General features: G+C 45.1%; 1 protein-coding gene across 1 annotated transcript in view; it reads left to right on the plus strand.

Moving 5' to 3' along the window:
* The window catches only part of LOXHD1 (lipoxygenase homology domains 1), a 193,563-nt gene that overhangs the window by 78,298 nt on the left and 91,769 nt on the right, over positions 1–23,496 (plus strand). Inside the window, exons 13-18 of the mRNA XM_011978077.1 lie at positions 6,213–6,367; positions 8,152–8,312; positions 13,523–13,599; positions 15,270–15,466; positions 18,487–18,679; positions 22,081–22,241. Of these exons, the coding sequence (XP_011833467.1) occupies positions 6,213–6,367; positions 8,152–8,312; positions 13,523–13,599; positions 15,270–15,466; positions 18,487–18,679; positions 22,081–22,241 (944 nt within the window). The remainder of the gene's footprint in view (positions 1–6,212; positions 6,368–8,151; positions 8,313–13,522; positions 13,600–15,269; positions 15,467–18,486; positions 18,680–22,080; positions 22,242–23,496) is intronic.

Below are 23,496 nucleotides of genomic sequence, written 5' to 3' on the forward strand. Positions count from 1 at the left end.
ATGTACAAGTTTTTATGCAGACATATTTTTAATTCTCTTGGGCATACACCTAAGAGTGAATTTGCTGGGTCATTTGGTAGCTCTTTGGTTAACTTTTTGAGAACCTGCCAAACTATTTATCAAAATAACTGTACCATTTTACATTCTTATTAGTAATGTATGAGAGTTCCAATTTTTCTACATCCTTGTCAACACTTGTTCTTCTCCTTGATTATTCATTCTCAGGGTTGTTTTGGCTATTCTGGGTCTCTTGCAGTTCCACATGAATTTTAGAATCAGATTGTCAATTTCTACAAATAAGTCAGCTGAGTTCTGTTAGGGGCTGTGTCGAATCTGCAGACCAGTTTGGGGAGTATTGCCATCTTAATAATGTTAGGTCTTCCAATTCATGAACATGAGATGTTTTTCCATTTATTTAGATCTTTATTTTCTTTAAAAAATATTTTGTGGTTTTCAGAGTGTATGTTTTTCACTTATTTTCTTAAAGTTACTTCTAAATATTTTATTCTTTTTGATGCTATTGCAAATATAACTGTTTTCTTAATTTCACTTTCAGACTATTCATTGCAAAAGGATAGAAATATAATCAATTTTGGTATATTGATCTTGTACTCTACAACTTTGCTGGAGTCATTTATTCTAATAGTTTTTTAGTGAATTCCTTATGATTTTATAAATACATGGCTATGTCACCCATAAATAAGATACTTCTTCCTTTCCAATTTAGATCTTTTTATATATTTGCTTGCCTACTTGCCTTGGCTGAAATCTCCAGCACCACATTGAATAGAAGAGATGACTTGTTTCTGATCTTAAGGGGAAAGTGTCCAGACCAGTCTTTCATGATTGACTATGATGTTAGCTGTAGGTGTTCTATAGATAACATTTATGGGTTGACGAATTTCCCTTTCATTCCTAGTTTGTTGATGGTTTTTTTTAATCATGAAAGGGTGTTAGATTTTGTCAAATGCTTTTTCTACATTTATTGAGATAATCATGTGATTTTTGCTTTTTATTCAATTAATTTGATAAATTACATTGATTTTCAGCAGTTAAACCAATTTGTATCTCTGGGATAAATCCTACATTGTCATGATGTATAATTCTTTTGATATGTCACTGAATTCTTTTTGTGAATAGTTTGTTGAAGATTTTTGTATTCATATTCATAAGAGATATTGGTCTGTAGTTTTCTTATGATTTTGTCAGTTTTGGTACCAGGGTAATGCTGGCCTCAGAAAATGAGTTGAGAAGTGTTCCCTCCTCTTCTATTTTTGGAAGAGTTGGAGAAGTATTAGTATTATTTCTTCTCTGAGTGTTTGGTAGAATTCACTAGTAAAAACATCTGGGCATAGGCTTTTCTTTGTGGCTAGGTGTTTTTAATTATGAATTCATCTTTTCACTTAAAAGATTTGGAATTTTATTTTTAATGGGCATATTGTAATTGTATGTATTTATGGGGTACAATTTAATGTTTTGAAACAAATATATGTTGTATCATGATCCAATCAGGGTTTTTTGCCTATCTATCACCTCATGCATTTGTCATTTCTTTATGGTGAGAATGTTCAAAAGCATTTCTTCCAGCTATTTTGTTATATACAAGTCTTTATTGTTAACTATGGTCATTATACTGTATAATAGAACATCAGAACTTATTCCTCTCATTTAATTGTAACTTTGTACCCATTGATCAACTTCTCCCCATCCTCTCCTCCCCATCCTTTCCCCAGTCTCTTGTAACTACTCTGGTAAAAATATTATTCGATTCCCTGCCTCTAAGACATCAACTTCTCTCTCTCTCTCTTTTTTTTTTTAATATTCCACATGGGTGAAATCACGTGGTATTGGTCTTTCTGCATCTGACTTATTTCACTTAACATGATGTCCTCCAGGTTCGTCTATGTTGTTGCAAGTGACAGGATTTTATTCCTCTTTTTCGTGGCTGAATCGTATTGCATTGTGTATGTATACCTATTTTCTTTATCCATTCATCCATTATTGGACACTTAGGTTGATTCTATATCTTGGCTATTGTAAGTAGGGATGATGCAATAAACATGAGAGTACAGATATCTCGTCAACATACTGATTTCATGTCTTTTGGATATATACCCAGTAATGGTATTATTGATCATATGGTTCTTCTATTTTTAACTTTTTTGAGGAACCTCCATACTGTTTTTCATAATGGCCATACTAGTTCACATTCTTACCCATAGTGTGCAAGTGTTCCCTTTTCTCTGCATCCTTGCCAACACTTCTTTTGTGTTTTTGATGATAGCCATTCTAACTAGAGAAAGATGGTATGTTTCATTTTGGTTTTGATTTGCATTTCCCTGATGATTAGTGATGTTGAACTGTTTTTTCATCTATCTGCTAAACCATTTGTATGTCTTCTTTTGAGAAATGTCTGTTAAGGTAGTTAGCCAATTTCTTAATCGAGTTATTTGTTTGCTTGTTTGTTTTTGCTGTTGAGTTGTTTTTCTTATATATTTGAATATTAACCTCTTGTCAGATGTATAATTTGCAAATATTTTCTTCTATTATGTATGTTGTATCTTTGCTCTACTAATAGTTTTCTTTGCTGTGCAGAATTTTTTGTTTGGGCAAAAGTTTGATGTAATATTATTTGTCTGTTTTTGCTTTTTCTGCCTATGCTTTTGAAGTCTTATTTAAACAATTCTTGCCCAGCCTAACATTGTGAAGAATTTCCTGTTTTCTTCTAGCAGTTTAATCAATCTTTTCACTTTTTACATGTCTATTTAGATTGTATATTTTTTCTTGAGCCAATTTTATTGGTAACCTTTTTATTTTTAACCTATTTATGTCTTTGAATAGAAAAATGTGTATTTTGTTGATAGAAGATAGTTAGATCCATTATCCATTTTGCCAATCTCTGTGTAGTAGAGTCTGATTTCTTTTTCATGTTTGACTACTGGCAGGTTTCAAACTACACCACTGCCCTCTTCCTTTTTGCCTCATATATAGGCCAGCTGATAAGAAAGCCTCATCATCCTTCCTTAACACTGGTGGAAAGTTTAAGCCATACAAGCCCTGACCATTCAAAGGAACCACCACCTCAGTCTCACTCCCTGACTACCATAAAATCCTAATCTCCCTGCTGTCCCAGGCTATTACTAGACCTGCTCAAGAGCCCACCAAGCTCTCCCAAGAACTCCTCATTATGTAAATAATAGAATCTTGCTCTTGGTGCATGTGTAGTATCATTAGCCTTGATATCTGAGCAAATTTGGGGTGGGTGGATTCTCCCTGTTTCTGCAGAGTGGCCACCACACTCTGGCTTTTGATGGAAATGTTTAGACTAATTAAATTTAATGTAATACATTTAAAGCAATTACTGATATGTTCAGATTGACATTTGCCATTTTGCTAACTATATTTTGTATGTGATATCTTTTTTGTTTCTTACTGCTTATATGTCTTACATATTTTTATATTCTCACTGCTTTCTTTACTGCTTTTATATATTTCACAGAATACCATTTTTGTTCCCTCATTGTTTCTTTTATCATATTTTTGGGGTGATTTTCTTAGTGGTTTCCCAGAAAATTACAATTACCATTTTAATTTAAAATAATCTAGTTCAGATTAATATTAACTTAATTTCAGTAGTATACAAAAACTTTGTTCCAATATAGGTTTGTTCTCTTCCCCTTCCTTCATGCTATTATTGTAATATAAATTGCATCTTTACATATTATAAGCTCACTAGTGGTGCAGCTCTATATTTACTGCTTTATGCGGTTGTCATTTATATGAGATATGAGAAGAAAAGATTGACAAACAAAAAATATTTGCACATTTTCTATGTATTTCCTTATGTCACTGCTTTTTCTGGTACTATTTATTCTATGAGGTGATTTTGAGTTACTGTTTAATGTCTAACATGAAGGTTTCTTTAATATTTCTTGGCAGATCTGCTAGTGATTAATTCTTGTAGTATTTTATATTCTGGGAATGCCCTAATTTCTTCTTAATCCTTGAAAGGTAGTTTTTGTGGATTTAAAATTCTTGGTTAATGATCTGCACACTGAATATATCATCCCACTGCCTCTGGCCTCTATAGTTTCTGATGAGAAGTCAGCTGTTACTGTATTGAGCTTCCATTATAGGTGATGAGTCACTTTTGTGCTACTCTTTTCAAGATTCTCTCTTCGTCTTTGGCTCTCAACAGTTTGACTATAATATGTCTAGGTGTAGATCTCTGCATTTATCATAACTTGGAGTTTGTTGAACATGTTGAATATGTATATTAATGCTTTTAAAATCAAATTTGGGAAGTTTTGGCCATTATTTCCTCAAATATTCTTTCAGTCCTTGTCTATATCTTCACCATAGGCTATTTCATTTGATCCCATAGCTTTAAATGGACTCCATATACCTATGATGACCAAAGTCATGTCACCAATCCTGACCCTCCAGACATATTCAGCTGCCATCTTGACCTCTGTTTTTGAACATCTAATAGACAGCTCAAATGTATAATGAACAGAAGAGAACCATTGATTTCCATCTCCAAACCTGTCCTTCTCCCAAGACTCCCCTAATCCTTAGTGGCAACTCTATCCACCTAATTGCCCAAGCCAAAAACCTAGGAGTCACCTACAACTTCTCTCTTTTCCGCAATTACCTATCTGATCCATCACCAAGAACTATTGTGTCCAAAATAGTATATTTTAGACTTAGCATCCAAACTATATTGCTAATCTGTTGACTTTTCTCCACTTCTGTTGCACCTCCAGTCCTAGGCGTCTAGACTACTATAATTCTAGTATCCTCTCTTCTAGACTATTATAATTATTCTGCTAACTGACCTCTTTGATTCTACTCCTTCTTTCTGTATAATCAGTTCTTCTTGGCAGCTAGAGTACTCTTTAAAACATAGACCAGATCAAGTTACTTCCTTGCTTGAAGCACTCCAATGGCTTTCCGCTGTACAGAAATTAAAATTAAAAATAAAAAGGAAGCCACACTTCTTACCTTGACCTGCTACACCCCATGTATCCAGCTCCTGTCCACCTCTGGGCCTCATCTCATATACCTTCCCATTCCTTCTACTCCAGCCATATTGGCCTTCTCCCTGTTCCTGGAACATACACTGGGCATGTCCACACAGGGGCCTTTGCACTTGCCAGAATTCTCTAACTTTATAGGTCACACATTACCTCCTTGCAGTCACCTTTTCTGCATCTCTAAATAATTTATATTCCCTCACTCCACTCCTTACCACTCCAAGACGTCCCTCCACTGTATTATCTTAGTTACAGATATAACAAAAACATTTTCTTGTTCATAATTTGTGATTTTACTTTCCGTTGCTCCTCTCTACTTTTACTCTTAACTCTAACATCGGAATTCCTGTACTGTTAATGGTGCCTGACACCTACTAGGCTTCAGTAAACCGATTTGTTTTGGGGTACCATTAACATTAAACCGATTTGGGGTGAATAAGTGAATGAATGGATGCATTTTACTTTTCAGCTTATTTTAAGTGAGAAGGAGGGCTGGGCGTGAAGGGATGCAGGTCTGCCCCCTCCACAGTACATTTTCAACATGGGAAGAAGCTGCTGCCCTTCCCACAGTGACTGCATTTCATGCCTTTCTCTCTGCTTCCTGGCATGTCATTATCAGTGGGAGTTCTGAAAAGAAGAAGACACAATTCTTGTTCATGGAGAAAAGTTATCTTTCTTGAGAACACATAGAAGTTGGAGAACAGCCTAAGGCAAAAGGGTTTACTGGGATGGATGGAATTGAGGGCAAACTGGCCAGCTCCATCAAAGTTCCCCAGGAAAACTTGGAAGCAATTCAGGTTTAGTAGACTGAGCTCTGGAAATTCAGATTTGAGAAGTCTGAAGCTAGGCTCAGGAATCTGAATTCTTCTAAAAGTTTCCCAGAGGATACTGATAATTGACAGGATTGGGAAACTCTTGTCTGTCTCATTTGATCCCATGGCTTTAAATGGAATCCATATACCTATAAGGACCAAGGGCCTAGGCCAAGAGACTTGGGGATGACTCAGCTCTTGATTGGTGTGTGGTAGGATTTAGATAGTTGGGAGGAAGAGGGAAGGTCAGCCCAGATGAGAACTAGAAGGAGAGGAGGAATCAAAGCTTAGAAGTGGGAGCCGCAGGGCTAGGGATAGGAAGCAGGGGGCTGTCAGCAATGGTGTCCCTCTCTCTGCCTGCCAGTGGCCCGGTACCGTGTGACTGTGTGCACAGGTGAACTTGAAGGTGCTGGGACCGATGCCAACGTCTATCTCTGCCTTTTTGGTGACGTGGGGGACACAGGGGAACGGCTGCTCTACAACTGCAGGAATAACACAGACCTGTTTGAAAAGGGCAATGTAAGTTACAGCAATGTGCCCCACTCATCCCTGTCCTCCCAGTTCCCATGTTCCCTTGTCTTCCCTGCCCTGTTAAAGTTGAGCTGATGCTGGTCCTGGGGCCTCAGTCATCAGGAGCCTCACTCTGGGTAAGGGGGCAGGGGACCAGGGAATCCCAGCAGAGCCACTGGGAGGGCACAGCAATGCCTAGTGTATTTGGTCCCTGAGTATCTGGCCCACCCTCATTCACTAACATGCATGGACACCTGTTAGACTCCTGGGACTGTACAGCAGGGAGTTGAAGAGCCACCTTGGAGGGATTATGGTCCTCCCCCACCCCTGAGCTTTGAGAAGAGAGCAGAACAGAAAGACACTGGGAAGCAGCAGCAGCATCTTTCTTACCTCAGGGGTGGGCAGAGAGGGAAGGATGCCGGGCACTGTGGACTAGAGGACCCAGGCTGGAGAAAGGCTGGGCCCCCAGGGGCCAATGTGGGAACTTGGCATTCTCCCCCATGGCATGACCACTTCAGGCATCTTGTTCATGACCTTTAGGAAAGAGAAATCAAGAAAGACCCTAACGATGGGGTGGGAGAGCTTGCTTCTGTTGCTAGCCTCATTGCAGTTGTGTTGGGTGTTTCCCCTGTTTCCCCAACCATCACATGGGTGTTCTGGGGAGGCTGTGGAAGCAGTGGGGAAAGAGCTAGGCAAGTTTGAGGCAAACCCAGCCTTGGGCTACCTGCTTCATTCTCCTGAGCCTCAGTTTCCTCATGCCTGAAATAGGGAAAGGATGCCTATCTGTGACTGGCTGTTGTGAGTATTAGGGGCAGTGGATGTACCATCTCTGAGATCAGACCTGGCCCACAGCACACAGTGGATGCTAAGTACAGAGTCGTTGTTGCAGTAAAGTGAGGCCAAGGGAGCTCACCAGGGTGAAGAGATTTGCAGATGACTGCTCTGTCTCCTTCCTCTGCCACCTCTTCCTTGGTGAGGTCAGGGAAAGCCCTGGAATTCCAGTGAAGGCCTCTCTCTGAGGCCAATCCAGGCTGACTCGATTCTTGGGATCATGGCCATTTGGAGGCTGCAGTGGCAAAAATAATCTGAGCAGGATGTTGTGGGTGGACTCAGGTTCATTTGAGGAGAGGAGGTAGCGATGCCTTTACTTCACATAACTTTAAATTTCCTCTCTCCTTCCCACCCACCCACCTTTCTCTTCAGCCTTCCCTACTCTTTCCTCCTACATCTTCTGACGCCTTTGTCCATCAATCCCACCTTCAGTGTTTCTGTCCCTGAAGGCTCCCAGGTGTGCTCATGTACACTTGGAAACTCTGTTGCCCCTACTGCAGTTATGCTGCCTCCGTGGTGGGCAAAACTACACAATTAGCAAGACCACTTAGTCCCCGTAATCAATTCTAATCATTTCCCTCCTTGGAAGGGGCCCAGTATCACTCTAGAGCAAGGAGCCAGAGGAGATTTGCCAAGGGATTAGCTCATGATAAATGATTGGGGACTGATAACAGCTTGTTTATTTTCCCAGAGGGAGCTGCCTTTTGAAAGGAGATCACAGAGAACAGCCATTGTTTCACCAAAAAGTGCAGCTCTCAGTTGCTGGAAACTTGACATTGGATGATATTCCAGTGGGAGAAATTGGGGGTGGGTGTGACCTGTTCTTTATAGGTAGCTCCTGTCCCATGTGTGAAAGATGAGTTGCCTAACCCATCAGCTGATATCTGAGCTTATGTCTTTCCTTGGTGTTTGGGTCCTGGGGTAGCCACCATCCAACTGTCATTGTGGTTTCCCCCAACAAGGCTGACGAGTTCACTATCGAGTCCGTCACCATGCGGAATGTGAGGCGGGTGAGGATCAGACACGATGGCAAAGGCTCTGGCAGTGGCTGGTACCTGGACAGAGTGCTGGTGAGAGAGGAAGGGCAGCCTGAGAGCGACAACGTGGAGTTCCCCTGTCTCAGGTACGCGTTCTGCCTCCTGGTCTTTTCTCCAGCTTAGGTTATGGTCCCTGCGTTTTGGGAAGACCCAGTTCTACTACCACCACGACCAGCAAGCAAAACACTGGCTTAAGGCTATAGCTGGTGGAAGAAAGAGGTGGCCTTGCTGGTGGTGCTTAGACCTGAGCCTCGCATTCCCCCCTCACCCCTTAGAGTGCTGCTAGTTTCCTCTATTTAAGCACCAAAATGTGGGTGCTTGTTCATGATAAAATTTGGCAATTCCTGAATTTAAGTGTAAGTTACTTCAGAGAGTTAGTTGCAGATTGAATTAAACTTTTAAATCAAAAGGGTTTTTTTTTTAATAGTTTTTAATTTAAATAGCTTTCTGACCATACCTCTCCCCTGTTAACTTCTTTTCAAGGTATCTTACTTTGTTTTCCTTTCTGCAATTTACTCGTGAGATAAAGTTTCCTTTCTCTTTTTGCTTAAGCATTTGGGTTCCCATTGACTTAAAGAAGTTCCTGATAGAGAGATTTTAGAATGAGCAATACCAGTGTTTTTCATGTCATCCTGGTGGCCCTCCACATTTTACGTGGCAACATCTGGAGAATGCACACTGTATGATTGATTTGGGGCCTTGGACTGACCTGGTTCTGCAAATCTTAGTTCTAGGGCTGAGTTCTATATGTAGAGATGAGTTGCTATGTGTCCACTTTATTAGGGCTGGTCCAGGGCTCTGCGAGGGTAGCTACACTGAGGACAGCCCTCCTTTGAGTGGATGAGAGTGAGTTGCACAGCTGCCCAGCAATGAGTGTGTTGCTCTTCCTTTTACCATGAACACAGATGTACTCACGTGCATGCCTGTGCATACAGGTGCACACACACAGGCGCACATCTGCTGCAGCTGAATTACTTACCACCGCACCAACCTAGGCCCAGTAGTTTCCCAGTCATGGAGGGCCGCTGGGAGGGCTCCATAGGTCAATGATTGCGAAACAGATTTTGTCAATGACAAAGGGCGCTACAGTCTTCTACATATAGCCACTGTTCATATTACAAGGAATTACATTGAAAAGGTAAGTAATGTAGGCAACTCCAAGTGAGTGGCACTAACAGAGAGCAAGCCAGGCAGGCATCCAGGAAGGGATGGAACTGCACCTGGGCCTGGAAGGGAGATCAGAGAGTGGACAGAGGGAGAGGAAAAGGGAGGGTGGGCCACCTAGGCTGAAGAAATGGCATGAGGCATGAGTAAGGGGCTGAGGGGGTGGCTCATCCAGAGGTTGGCAAGGGGTGCCTGGCATGTGGGGAAGGAGTGAGAAGGCTGGGGTGGGAGAGGATGGAGTGTGAACCCTCAGTCTCCTAAGCCATAGGGGAAGTGGGATGTGGGGGAAGAGTACAGCCTCGTTTCAAGTCATCACCGGCATTTTCACCCCCATCCTGGATCGGAGGCTAACTGGCTGGATGCCAGATGGAAGAGCTTGCATTGTTTTATTCCTATCCACTCAAAATATATTTATTAAGCACCTACTATATATTTACTCCCTGTCCTCATGGAGTTTATAGTCTACAGGGAAACTAGACAAAAAACAAGTGAATAAAGCCAGAATGACACACTGTGAAGAGTGGCGTGGTGGAAACACACAACGGTGCAGGGGCTGGAGCGGGGACTAGAGATGGGGAAGGCCTGTCTGCAGAGGAACGTTGAGGCCGGCCTCCCGTGGAATGAAGAGGCGAGCACCAGGGGAAAGGACTAGAGTGTTCTGGAGTCCAGCAAGACAGGCAGGTAGACAGAGGCCACTGTCCAGCAGGGCGAGGGAGCCTCTTACATGTGAGGAAGGCCGTCTGGCCTCTGGGGTTAGGACAGGGCCCAGGGAGGAGGAGGGGAGACCAGCAGGAGGTTTTGGGGAGTTGATGACGGCATTTGTTCATGTTCCAGGGCTGTAACAAAGCGCATAGACTGGGTGGCTTAAATGGCAGAAACATAAAGTCTCACAGTTTCGGAGGTCAGAAGTCCAAAATCAAGGTGTCAGTCAGGCTGCGCCCCTCTGAAGGCGCTAGGGAAGGATCTGACTCAGCCCTCTGTCCTCGCCCCTGGCAGCCTTGGGAGTTCCCTGGCTTGTGATTGGCCACCTTCTCTCTGTGCCTCCTCACAGCATCTTCCTCTCTATGTATCTGTGTCCAAATTTTCCCTTTTCATGAGGATACCAGTCAGATTAGATGAGGAGTCACCCTAATTACCTTATTTTAATTTGGTTACGTTTGCAATGACCCTGTTTCCAAACAAGGTCATATTCTGAGGTAGTGGAGGTTAAGGACTTAAATGTATGAATGGGATAGGGTGGGGTGGGGGGACACAATTCAGTTCACCACATGGCAGCTTGGCCCTTTGTGGTGGCAGTGAAGGTGGTGAGAAGGGGCTTATTGTACACCAGAGAGGACCCTGGAGGGACAGTTCATGGGCCTTGCCCATAAGAGACAGAGAAAGAGCTAGAACTGAAAGCCCCAGACTTTTGCCTTTGATAGGTGGGTTGAAGGTCATGCCGTTCACTGAAATGGGGATCCTGGGGAGGGAGAACTGAGGGGTGGGGACAAGGTTGGACTCTGGAGGTCTAGTTGGGATGTGTTCGGTTTTCAATACAGAGTTGGGCCTTGAGAAATGAATTCAGAGAATGAGAGCATAGAGCTAAAATTTAAAGCTAGGGAACTGCAGGGGATCCTTTAGGGAGAGCATGTATAAAGAGAGCAGCGGGCGGAGCTCTGGGGCAGGCCAGGAGAGGGAGCCCGGAAAGGGGAAGAGGAAGAAGTTGGTGTGTGCACACTGCATTGTCACATACATGGTGCTGGGGGAGCTCAGAACCAGAAGTCTAGCCGCCCACCTGCTGTGTGACTTTGACCCAATCCCTTGTCTGGTCTTCTGCATCTTCCTGGCCGGCATGTATCTTATGGTGAGGTTGAGGGTATTGCAGTTCGAAAGGAGCCCATTAAAGACACAGTGATACCGATGATGCTGATGGCTGGGCGGGAGAGGAGCAGAGGCCTCAAACACCCCAGAGTCCTCCCTGCCCCCAAACACTTAACAGTGCATGCATTTTTTAAGAAAATGGGTTCTTATGTCTTGCTGACACATGTAGTGATGACATTTGCCAACTCAGGACCCAGGGGACTTGGAAAAATCAGGAACTGGAGCCTGAGCATGCACACTGCTTCTTTCTTCACCTGAGCTGTTATTTTAACTCTGTTGGAGAGCAGGACAAACTAGGTCTGTTTATCAGAATTTCTGCTCGGATCAGGTGTGTGTGTATGTGTGTGTGTACACACACACACATGCCTGTGAGCTCAGAGAAAGAGTAATAAAATCACCACCAGACTGACTTATCCTTTTAGCAACATCTCACTCTGAAACTGGGCTGAAGTGTTTGAAGCTGAAAGAAACTGGCTATATTTGGAAATATCTATTAATACCCTGAAAGTATTTAGGTGGAAACAAAATGACAAGTCATGGTTTCCTTTTGCTGCTGGGGAGGGGCTGGGGGTGGATAAGTCGTGGAGAATGAGGGGAGCACAGGTAGAATTTTCAGATGACTGAGGGCTTGCTGACTCTCCACACTTCCCCGCCCTGTGAATGTGTGCCCAGGCCTGCTTCACAACCTTCTCCTCTGCAGTCTCCATGCCAGGGTGACCTCAGCCAGGCAGACAGAATGGGAGGCTCTTAATTGGTTGATTTCAGGGACTCTAGAAGCCCTGAGTTCCCAAATTCCCCTGTCATCAATGCCTAGGATTTCACCATTGTATCCTCATGTCTTGGAGTCTCCAATGGTTTTCTTGCGTTCTAGATTCACAGCACCAAAGCCCTTGGGAAAAGTAACAGCCTAGTTGTCGGCTTATATTTTAGTGTTAGCTAATAGCCAACTGACAGCAAGGTCTCCTGGGAATGTCGGATCTTGTGTTTTGGGAAGGAGGGTGAAAGAGAAGGTTTGGGAGAGACCACAGCATTTCCTCTGTCAGCCTTGGGGAGAGGAGTGGTCTATTAGCAGAGAGTACTGCAGTTTGGGGAGGCCTGAGCTCCATGCCAGGGAGACTATGGAGGAATTAGTGCCTTGGCTTTTACGGGCTCTGTAGCCAGGGAGTTGCCTCCCTCTCAGTAGGGTAATGGAGTGGGCTGCAAAGACCAGCACCAAGACATAGACAAATGGGAGGTGGTTTGGTTGAGAGGCAAATGTCTTGTTTTCCTCAATATCCTGGGGAACAATGAACGGTGTCTATTCTGCCATGGGCCCCATCATAAACCATCCTGAGTGCTGAAGCGTAGAAAACTCATGCTTGCATGATTGATTTCTCAGGCTGAGTCTCTGTGCCCAGTGTGTAGGTGCTTTTCAGGTAAATTGCCCCATACCTTTCCCCCTGGTGGATGACCAGCAGAGAGATGGGACCATGGCTCACTCCAACATGTTGAAGAGTCACAGCTATCAATCTGCAGCCCTGCAGGGTACAACTCCAGCTTCTCCTGGAAGGCAATTTTCATTTATCCCTGAGGACTCAGATCACTGAGCCCTTCTCATTTCCCTCAACTTACTCTGGTCCAATACCTATCCTTGTCTTGGTCTTCAGTGCCTCAGCTGGTCTATCCTGTCTTCTTAAGTAGGCTGCCGACAGCCTGGACTGGGCCTTATGTATCCTAGCATATCTTCTCTTCCATCTCCCCACCCCAGAGCCCTCAGTACAGTGCCGTGAGGATGGAAAGCCTTTAGAAAAAGAGATGCTTGATTTCTATGCTAATGATGGCTTTCAGGACAGACTTTTGACAGTGATTGCCAAGGCCCTACATCATGTGACCTGTCCCCTCTCCAGCCTCCTCTGCGAGCTCTCACTGCATCCATCCACATGATCTTGTCTCAACTCCTGGAGGCTGTATTCCATCCCAGGATATGTTGTTTCCTCTGGGATACTCTTCCCTTTTCTCCTGGTCTCCTTCCAAAGACCATGTGACATCATCTCCACCCATTCCCCAAGGAGTTCCCTGCCCTCCTTCCAATCTCAGCCAAACACCACCGCCTCTGGGAAGTCCTCCTTTCCCACTCCAGGCTAGGATGCTTTGCTAGATGCTCCCGTAGAATCATTTTACTTTGCTAAAGTCAAAGCTCTAGGTCTCCCTAGTGACTCTGCATGAATGGGTGAAGCTTTGATTGTCTGCCTGCACCACCCAAAGAGCTAACATCCCCCCATTTGCCCACCAGGTGGTTGGACAAGGATAAGGACGATGGGCAGCTGGTCCGAGAGTTGCTACCCAGTGACAGCAATGCGACACTGAAGAGTGAGTTGTCCTGATGACCAGGTGCTGGGTGTGCCCTTGGTGAAACAGGGGTCTTCCCTCAGCTAAGCCCTTCAAGAAAACACCCACCTTGGCCATCCAAAGTGCTGGGATTAGAGGCATGAGCCACGACACCCAGCAGCTAAAGATATATGTATCTGACCTTTTCTAAGGTTAGACTGCAGAGTTTGAACCAGAGTGTCCCATTTCTGGTCTCAGAGTTACAGAATTTAAGATCCGGGAAGGAACCCAGGAAAGGAGATGACCCATGCCTGTGGTAAGGGGACCCCTCTTCCCCCTCCACAACCCCAGCAAACCCAGTTGTGTAGTCAGTGATGGAGCTGGAACCAGTACCCAGGGTATCTCTGTCTATGTCACTGTCCTTCCCACTCCAGCAAGCCCCGATTTCACCATGTGGACAGGACCTCCTGACCCCCTGCTTCCTCAGTCAGAGCCTCTGAAAGCATTTAGATCAAGCTTGTCTAATCCACAGCCTGCACACGTGTGGCCCACGATGGCTTCGAATGCGGTCCAACACAAATTTGTAAACTTTCTTAAAACATAAAGCTTTTTTTGCGATTTTTTTTTAACTCATCAGCTATCATTTGTATTAGCACATTTTTTGTGTGGCCCAAGACAATTCTTCTTCTTCCAGTGTGGCCAGGGAAACCAAAAGATTGGGCATCCCTGGTTTAGCTGGAAAATAGTATAAGAAAGAGGTCTCCTTCCCAGTTTCTGCTACTACATCTTTCAGCAAGAAGAGAAGCCATTTCCTCAAGTGCCCTTGGGTGGAACTAATGGAGCTGATCTAGTTCCAGGGCTGGACCCCAGGCAGGGTGTGCTCAGCTGACTTTCTCCAAATCCTTCTTCCTAGTGGGAGGACCCTACGGTGGCAGTGAGTGGCAGGCCTGGGAGTGAGCATCACTCACCTTTCCAGTGCTTCCTCCTCTTTGCCCAAGATACACACACACCCAGGGACAAGCCTGGAGGACTTGGGGACTTGCCTTGTATTATTTCAGGACTCACCTTTTCCTCGGGTGTTTTTATCCCTAAGACAGATAATGCAGACCTTCCTGGCTGATAAAATGGAGTGACACCCTCGTGGTAGCCCAGTGAAAAGCAGGGGGCTTCAAGAGGGCTTCACTCCTGGCTGGCGACCTCTTCACTGTTGCCATCTTACACCAAACACATGACCTTCTGAGGCTCAGATTCCTTGCTTGTGAAACTGAGGTCAGAATCCTTAGCAATAATACTGTGTGTATAATACTCTAGACAATGTCTGGAAAGATCGATCCTTCCTTTGTCTCAGTTTCCTTGTCCACTGTCAGAGAAGCTAGATCAGATGATTGTGGGAGATCCTTTCAGGCTCTTACATTTTGATGTTCTTGCTTGTGATTTACACACTTTCCTGCTCTCAGCCCATTCACACCTTCTGGAGCAGACAGAGAACCTACTAGAATTCTGCTTTTGTGGTTGAGGAGACCTCACAGAGATGGAAGGAACCCCTGCCCCAAGTTGCAGGGCTGCTTAGAGCAGGAGCCTGGATTCTCAATTCCCAGCCTGTGTTCCCCACAAGCTTCCAGCTCCAGGCTGCCCTCCTATACAGGCATCCTGCTTCCTGTCACCCCCTGCACTAACCCCTTCCCTTCCTCCCTCTGCTTTGGGCTGTTCAGACTTTCGCTATCACATCAGCTTGAAGACTGGGGATGTCTCTGGGGCCAGCACGGATTCTAGAGTCTACATCAAGCTCTATGGGGATAAATCTGACACCATCAAGCAAGTTCTTCTTGTCTCCGACAACAACCTCAAAGACTACTTTGAACGTGGCCGGGTGGACGAGTTCACCCTCGAGACCCTGAACATTGGAACTGTAAGTCTCCTTCCCAAGACCATGTGACATCATCCCACCCATTCCCCAACACATATTCACACATGTGTCCACACATATGTCCACACACGTGTCCACACATATGTCCACACACAATCACACACACACTCATGTACATAGGGGTAAACACGTTTTGAAGAAAAAAAGCCCACTTGGGAATAATGAGTGAGGTATGTTGTTTTTCAGCTGTGACCTAGAGCAGCTGAAGATATGTAAACAGTGGTGATGCTTCCAGAGCCTTTTTGGGGCTAGAATGTGTATTTTTAGTGGTGTTACCTCAACATTTTATTTACCTACATATCCAGGACCAATGTACCTGGGTCACAGACACTGGAGAAGGAGACACTGAATGCAGGGAAGGAAAAGAGAAGGGAGGACTAAGAAAAGGGGCTAAAAATACTTCCTAATTTCAAACTTGAATGTGCATCAGAATTGGGTCCAGGAAGCTTGTTTCAGTGCATACTTTTGGTCCACACCTGAGAGATTCTGCCTTGGGAGATGGAACCCAAGAGCCTCCAGATCAAGGCTCCAGTTATCTCTGCTGCAAGAGGTCTAAGCACTTCATCAAAGAGAAAGCTGAACAGTAAAGCAGCAAGGACAGACTTTAATCAGTAATCTACCACCACAATCAGGAAAAGAGGCCAGTGTGAACTGAATCCAACTTAGGTTTGTGCAGAGGTTTGCAAGCCTCTTTAAAGGGAGGATGAGGGAATAGGGGGAGGGTAATCAGGGGCTCAGTAGAGTCAGGGGAAAAACACAAAAAGCAGTAATGGGGAGGTCAGCCCATGTGGGTTGTGGAACCCATCTGGGTTTGCTAACTGATGCTTTATGGTATGAGGGTCCTATCCTACAAGAGTCTGGCAGACAGAAGCCCTACCCTCAGGTGCTGGCTGGAACCAACAGTAAATTATTTTGACAGCCTTGAGTTTTCTAAGGCAGGCACAGTAAGGGGGATTAGGGTCACCCTAGGGATGTGACCTTGAGCTGTTAGAAACTATGTTAGTGTTTTGTTCAAGTCTTTATAGGCCAAGATTGAGGCTCAGTTGAGAAAGGGTTCAGGAGCCTGGCTAGAGTTCGGCCAAGGTAAGAATATTCCTTGACATCTCCTGGAGAAACACAGTTCTAAATCTTAGACTTGAGGATTGAGGATGTCTCTAGAAATGACTGAGCTGGGATTTGCATTCCTACTTGCTGCTCCCAGGGTGTGGCTTGGTGGAAATGGAGATGGTAAAAAGCCCTCTACCTGGAACCTCATCTTTCCTGCCCCTTCCATCTCTGGGAGTCCAACCCTATTTCAGGTCCTAGGAATCTCTTCTCCCATCAAAACTCTACAAAAGGGAAAGATCTCATGTCAGTCATTTATACCTTGAGGTTAATGAACTTAAATCAGTGTTTTCATTTATCAAAATGTATTTACATTTTAAGCTTAATCAATAGTTGCAGAGTGAAAATGCTGTTCCCTTTACTAAAGGATTTTGGGCAGCAGCTGGTGCATAAATGAGACCTCTAGGAAGAGTAGGGCGGCAGTGGGGGGGCATTTAAGCTTCTTCCTGAGTTTCTGAAATCCCCTCAACAAGCAGTGTGGCCAAGAGGTTGAGAGCACGGGCTCTGGCTGCCAACTGCATATTTGAGACCCATTTCCACTTACCTGCCATGTGTAAGTTATTAAACCTCTGTTTGCCTCTATTTTCTCATTCATAACAACATGGGATCCTAATGGGGTTGTTATTAGCATTAAATATGTGCATAACACCCACATGCTCATACTAAGTGCTCAGTAAATGCTACTGGACAATTAGTCTATGTCAGGTGTGAAGTGTTGTAGAACTGAGCTAGTGCCTGCCCTTAGGGAGCATCCAGTCATATCAGACACCTACCCTGTCTTTACCCTTTCAGTCAATCCCTCCCTGGGACTTTCACAGTCCTAGCACCATAGAAGAACAACAAAACTCTTCCCTGTCCCTTGACATGCACCCAGAGGGCTCTCAGGCTTTGTAAGCTTAGCTGGTTTTCTTCTGACAATTCCATGGGACTGGCTGCATGCGCTTAACTCTGACATTGTTGCCATTACCAGCTGCAAAGAGGCACTTAGGACTCAGAAGAGAGAGAGCAGGCCTGCATGGACAGTTTTCTAAATCTGGCCTTTTGGCACCAGACTCACGGCTAATGTCACCTCTTCAAACCATCACAGAGAGAATCTGAGGGCTGCAAGGGTTCTCAAAGGCCATCTGATAATTCCATCTGATGTTAAAATTGCTCTGTATACAGTATTTCAAAAAGAAAAAAACATAAAAGCAATCCAAACATTGAAAAACCAAGTACATATAAGGATGGTGATATGATCATCTGCGCTCCCCTCTATGTTGCCCATGGGGGCAAAGATGTTAAAATGCAAAATCACAAAGCAATTATAGAGTGTTATTGGAAAAAGAAAAGTGTTCCTTGGGTCCAAGAGTGAGAGGAATTGGTTACAGAACCACAGAGTACTGAGAGGTTGCCTGCATAGTCTGTCACCTTCAGGATGGGTGATATTCTGTCACCTTCAGGATGGGTATGTTGAAGAAATGCAGAAATATATACAACTGTGTATTGTTCAAAACCAAACCAAATCAATAACACAGTGATTGGAAGGTGATGGCAAACATTTTAAACATTTGCTTTCTCACGTGGCCATGACCTAATGTGATTAAGTACTAGTGGAGCTTTCAAAGTTCTTGTCACCTCCACTCCCCTCTTGTTTCTCACCATGGCCCTGGGAGGTGTGCTGGGCTTAGGAGAAGAGAATGGTGGCTCCAGGCAGGTGAGGTGATGCCCTGGCCCCCCAGCTGACTGATGATGGGGCAGGAATGGGACCCCAACTCTTCCATGGATCTTCCCTCTCCTGGGGACTGGAGACCTGGGTTGAGTAGTGCTGTTTTTGCTGGTGTTTGGGAGGTAGGGATGGGGGCATGGAGGTTTCTACACACTGGCTCCTTGCTCACCCTCACTCGGGTTTCCTTCAGATCAACCGGCTGGTGATTGGGCACGATAGCACCGGCATGCATGCCAGCTGGTTCCTGGGCAGCATTCAGATCCGTGTGCCCCGTCAAGGCAAGCAGTATACCTTTCCCGCCAACCGCTGGCTGGATAAGAACCAGGCTGATGGACGTCTGGAGGTGGAGCTGTATCCCAGCGAGGTGGTGGAGATCCAGAAATGTATGGAGGAGGCTGTGGTGGGACCACCCATTGTTTCCCATGGGGGGATGGGGCTGAGGGGAAGGAGGAGGGATCATGGAGCAAAGTGGGTCTTGCTGATAAGTGCTGCTGGTACGGTCCTGCAGGGAGGAACATGGGGGCTTTCACTGCCTCTGGTACCATGGTTCTCGTAGGAAAGAAGGGCTCATTTTATAGATGAGGAAACTGAGGACCCAAAGGATGAAACACTTTTTTCTGGACTAAAGGCGGCAAATGACTTTATTAGGAAATGCACACTCTCAACCCTGTGTAGGAGTTTGAGACCTAGTTCATGTCTTCTGCGATGAAGACTGGCTGAGGTGATAAAACTGTTTATTCATTCATTTATTCAAAAAAATACACAGTCAGCCCTCCACATCTGTGGGTTCTGCATTGGTGGATTCAACCAAGGATCAAAAACATTTGGAGGCCGGGCACGGTGGCTCACGCCTGTAATCCCAGCACTTTGGGAGGCCGAGGCGGGCGGATCACGAGGTCAGGAGATGGAGACCATCCTGGCTAACACGCTGAAACCCCGTCTCTACTAAATAAATACAAAAAAATTAGCCAGGCATGATGACGGGTGCCTGTAGTCCCAGCTACTTGGGAAGCTGAGGCGGGAGAATGGTGTGAACCCGGGAGGCGGAGCTTGCAGTAAGCTGAGATTGCGCTACTGCACTCCTGCCTGGGCGACAGAGCGAGACTCCGCTCAAAAAAAACAAAACAAACAAACAAAAAAACCAAAACAAACAAAATATTTGGAAAAAACTTGCATCTGTAATGAACATATACAGACTTTTTTCCTTGCCATTATTCCCTAAGAGTAACGTATAACAACTATTTATATAGCATTTACCTTGTATTAGGTATTATAAGTAACCTAGAGATATTTAAAGTATATAGGAGGATGTGTGTAGGTTATATGCAAATACTATGCCATTTTATATGAGGGACTTGAGTATCCTCAGATTTGGGTATGCTTGGGGGTTCTGGAACCCGTCCCTGCAGATACTGAGGAATGACTGTCTCTTGAGGGTTTCTCTCTGCCAGCGCTGCTCTGAGCTTTGTGGAGGCAGCTGTGAGCAAAACGAACGAAACCCTTGCTCTCGAATGCTTTATATTCCACAGGGGAGACAGACAATAATAGGATAATGCCAGTGAACAACCAGGAGGAACATGAAACAGGATAAAGGGTTAGCATTGGTGTGGGTGAAGGGCCTTTTTGGATAGGATGGTGACATTTCTGAGGAGGAAGACAGTGGGACCAAAGCCTGGCACAGAGACTGTCCCTTCTCACCTCTACATTTCTTGCTTTTTTTTTTTTTTTTTTTTTTTTTGAGACAGAGCCTTACTCTGTCACCCAGGCTGGAGTGCAGTGGCATAATCTCAGCTCACTGCAACCTCCTCCCAGATTCAAGCAATTCTCCTGCCTCAGCCTCCTGAGTACCTGGGACTACAGGTGTGCGTCCCCATGCCTGGCTAATTTTTGTAGTTTTAGTAGAGACAGGGTTTCACCGTGTTGTCCGGGCTGGTCTTGAACTCCTGAACCCTAGTGATCCATCTGCCTTGGGCTCCCAAAGTGCTAGCGTTACAGATGTGAGCCACCATGCTGGCCTCACCTCTGCATTTCTACATTGGCCCTGAAAGCAACTGCCCAAGGCTCACTTCCACAGCAGCTTCCCTGAGAGGGAACCCCAGTATGAAATCACCTCTCTCGCTCCCAGAACTGTTTGAATATCTTTTCATATGTGTGTCTAATCTCCCCAAGCAACCTGCAAGTTCCTTTAGGGCTGTTATATACACATGCTTTGTAATGGCACTTGCCAGTCTGAGAATCAACTCCTTCCCTCATTTTATAAATCAACACTGGAATTCCATCAGAGTAGTATAGATATTAATCAAGACGATAAAGATAAAGATGAAGATAAAAAAGCAATAGTTCCCTTACCCACCTCTTCCCCTTACCCCACCCCTCTTCTTCAATGGCAACAACCTTACTTTAGATTTTTCCTCTGAAATTTAGCTCCATATTTTTAAACAATATACCTATCAATTTTTACTTATTTACTTTTTAGAGACAGGATGTTGCTCTGGCACCCAGGCTGGAGTGCAGCGACACAATCACAACTCATTGCACCCTTAACTCCCGGGCTCAAGCGATTCCCCTGCCTCAGCCTCTTGGGTAGCTGGGACTGCAGGCACATGCCACCATACCCCTCAATTTTTATTTTTATTTTTATTTTATTTTTGTATAGATGGGGATCTTGTTGTGTTGCCCAGGCTGATCTTGAACTCCTGGCCTCAAGCAATCCTTCTGCCTCCCAAAGCAGCGGAATTACAGGCCTGAACCACCGCGCCTGGCCTCAGTTTTTTAATTTTACAGTCTTAGACATTATCTATTGACTTCCTACTATGAAAGAGGAGGATTTAGCTCTTTTAACATACACAGGCACTTGTATGGGCCCTCACGTGCATGCGCGCACACACACACACACACACACACACACACATACTCACTGTATCTCTCTCTCCCCGTCCTTCCAGCCTTCAAAACAGCTAAATCAGTGTTCAATTTTCATATTATTATAAGTATGTCAATATTATTCACTGCTGAGTCACCTACCTCATGATAATCGCTTTTCATCTTTCGTAGAGCTTGTTGTTTTTTCTAGAGTGAGTCTCCTTTTTTGATGGATTGCGCTCTCTGCGCTCACTGCTCTCTGCATTACTGTGTTAGGTTAGGACTGCCTCGTCACTGTGGACTCACCTGGTCTCTCCGCATCCCTGGTGTTTCTCTGTGTGCCACAACTTCCTTTTCTTATAAGGATGCCAATCAGCGTGGATTAGGGCCTGCCCTTGGGGGTCTCGTTTAAACTAGTCACCTCTTTAAAGACTCTTATCTCCAGATATAGTTACATTCAGAGGTCCTGGGGTTAGTGCTTCAACGTAAGCATTTTGGGGGGCCTAATCATTCCTAAAAGGTCCCACCTCTTAATACGGTTACAATGGCAATGACATTTCAGCATGAGTTTTGGAGAAGACAAACATGCAAACCGTAGCAGGCAGGCACACAGCAGGGATCGCCAGCTGGTATGTGACTCCTCCTCCTTCCTGGTGCATGTGGTGCAGAGGATGACTGGGATATGTGTCTGATTGCTTAGATTTGGCATTTCCACCACCTATTCTCCTCTAAGCCTCAGTTTGTTTACCTGCAAAATAGGAATGATTGTGCTTACTCAGGGTGTTGAGGAGTGGATTAGATAAGTGAATGGCTGTGAAGCACCAGGCACCTGTAACAGGCTAAGGAAAGGCTTGTTTTGTTACTATCATTGTTGTCATTATTATTACTAAATGTTCCACTTCTCCTGCATGTGCCCACCCAGTGGTCCACTATGAGGTTGAGATTTGGACAGGAGATGTGGGTGGCGCAGGCACCAGTGCCCGAGTCTACATGCAGATCTATGGAGAGAAAGGCAAGACAGAAGTGCTCTTCCTCTCCAGCCGCTCAAAAGTTTTTGAACGGGCGTCCAAGGATACATTCCAGGTATGTGGGGTTGAGGAGCAGGGGTGCCAACAGCAGTCCCAGTAGACACCAAGATGCTTCCCTGGGTGTACTAATTTCCTCAGTCAATACTCACCTGAGAATGGGCTGCCTCCCTCCAGCTGGGTGGAAGATGCTTCCTCTCTCCACACCTGAGCTTTTGGCCTAAAATGAGGGGATTGGACTAGATCAGTGGTTCCCACCCCGGCCTCATGTTACAATCACCTGGGGAGCTTTAAGAAGAAAGTGCTGCCTGGTGCACACCCCACACCAGACAAATCAGAACCTCTGGGGATGGGACATATTTTCTGGGTGTACTTTTAAAAGCTCCTCCAGGGATTACTAACATGCTGCCATCCCTGAGAACCATGGGGGCAGGTAATTCTAATCTGCCAAAAGATGGCACTAAGGCTGTGGTTCCTCCACTCATTCCCGGTCCTGTGGCCTCTGAGTCTACAGTTCTCTCAAGCCTGATAACAAGAAAATGCTTCCCAGCCAGGACACTGGGAGACTTGGAATTTTATGGCTGTTTCCTGAGTGTCCCGGGTCTCCGTTCTTCCTTTCCAAGTCTTTCAATAGAAGGAAAAAAGAGATGAGAATGTGGGCGTGTTGTTGGCAAGAGAGGAGGATGCAAGGGTGGTGCCCCTTAGGGGAAACAGGAATGTTTAATTATAGATATGACAGTGTGTGTGCATGTGCAGATGTATGTGTGCAGGCAGCATGTTCATGCTGGGTGCCCTGTGTTTCCACATGCCAGGAGCACCTTAGCCTTCAGCAAAGAATCTTACCCAGTGCCCAGGGAAGACAGTCCTGGCTGAACTGGGACTGTCATAGGTGTCTGCAACATCAGAGCTGGAGGGAGCCTCATTGAGCCAGATGCCCTCATACACTGCTGAGGAGGCAGAGGCCCAAGCATTTTAGCTCTCTGAGCCTTCACTTCCTCATCAGTTAAAACCTAGCTTTATAATACCTGCCTGGCTGGCTTCACAGTCCCTATAATGATCAAGAGTCAACGTCAGGGAATGCACTTGGGAAGGAGTGCCCAGTTATGGAGATGGAACCGGATAGCATGTCTTCTGGATGCCAATTTACTGGATGTGGTGGTGGATGAAGGCACGGCTGGACAGACAAATGTGAGGGAGGCCAGGGGTGCAGCAAGCCGGCCTCCTTGGCAAGGTTGATTGCAGGGGTGCTGTAATCTGGGAAATGCTGAAGAGGAGAGCTAATGCACTGAAGAAGGTCCAGAGCCTTTCCCCTA

This window comes from Mandrillus leucophaeus, unplaced genomic scaffold, assembly GCF_000951045.1.
Source record: "Mandrillus leucophaeus isolate KB7577 unplaced genomic scaffold, Mleu.le_1.0 Scaffold189, whole genome shotgun sequence".
NCBI classification, from domain to species: Eukaryota; Metazoa; Chordata; class Mammalia; order Primates; family Cercopithecidae; genus Mandrillus; species Mandrillus leucophaeus.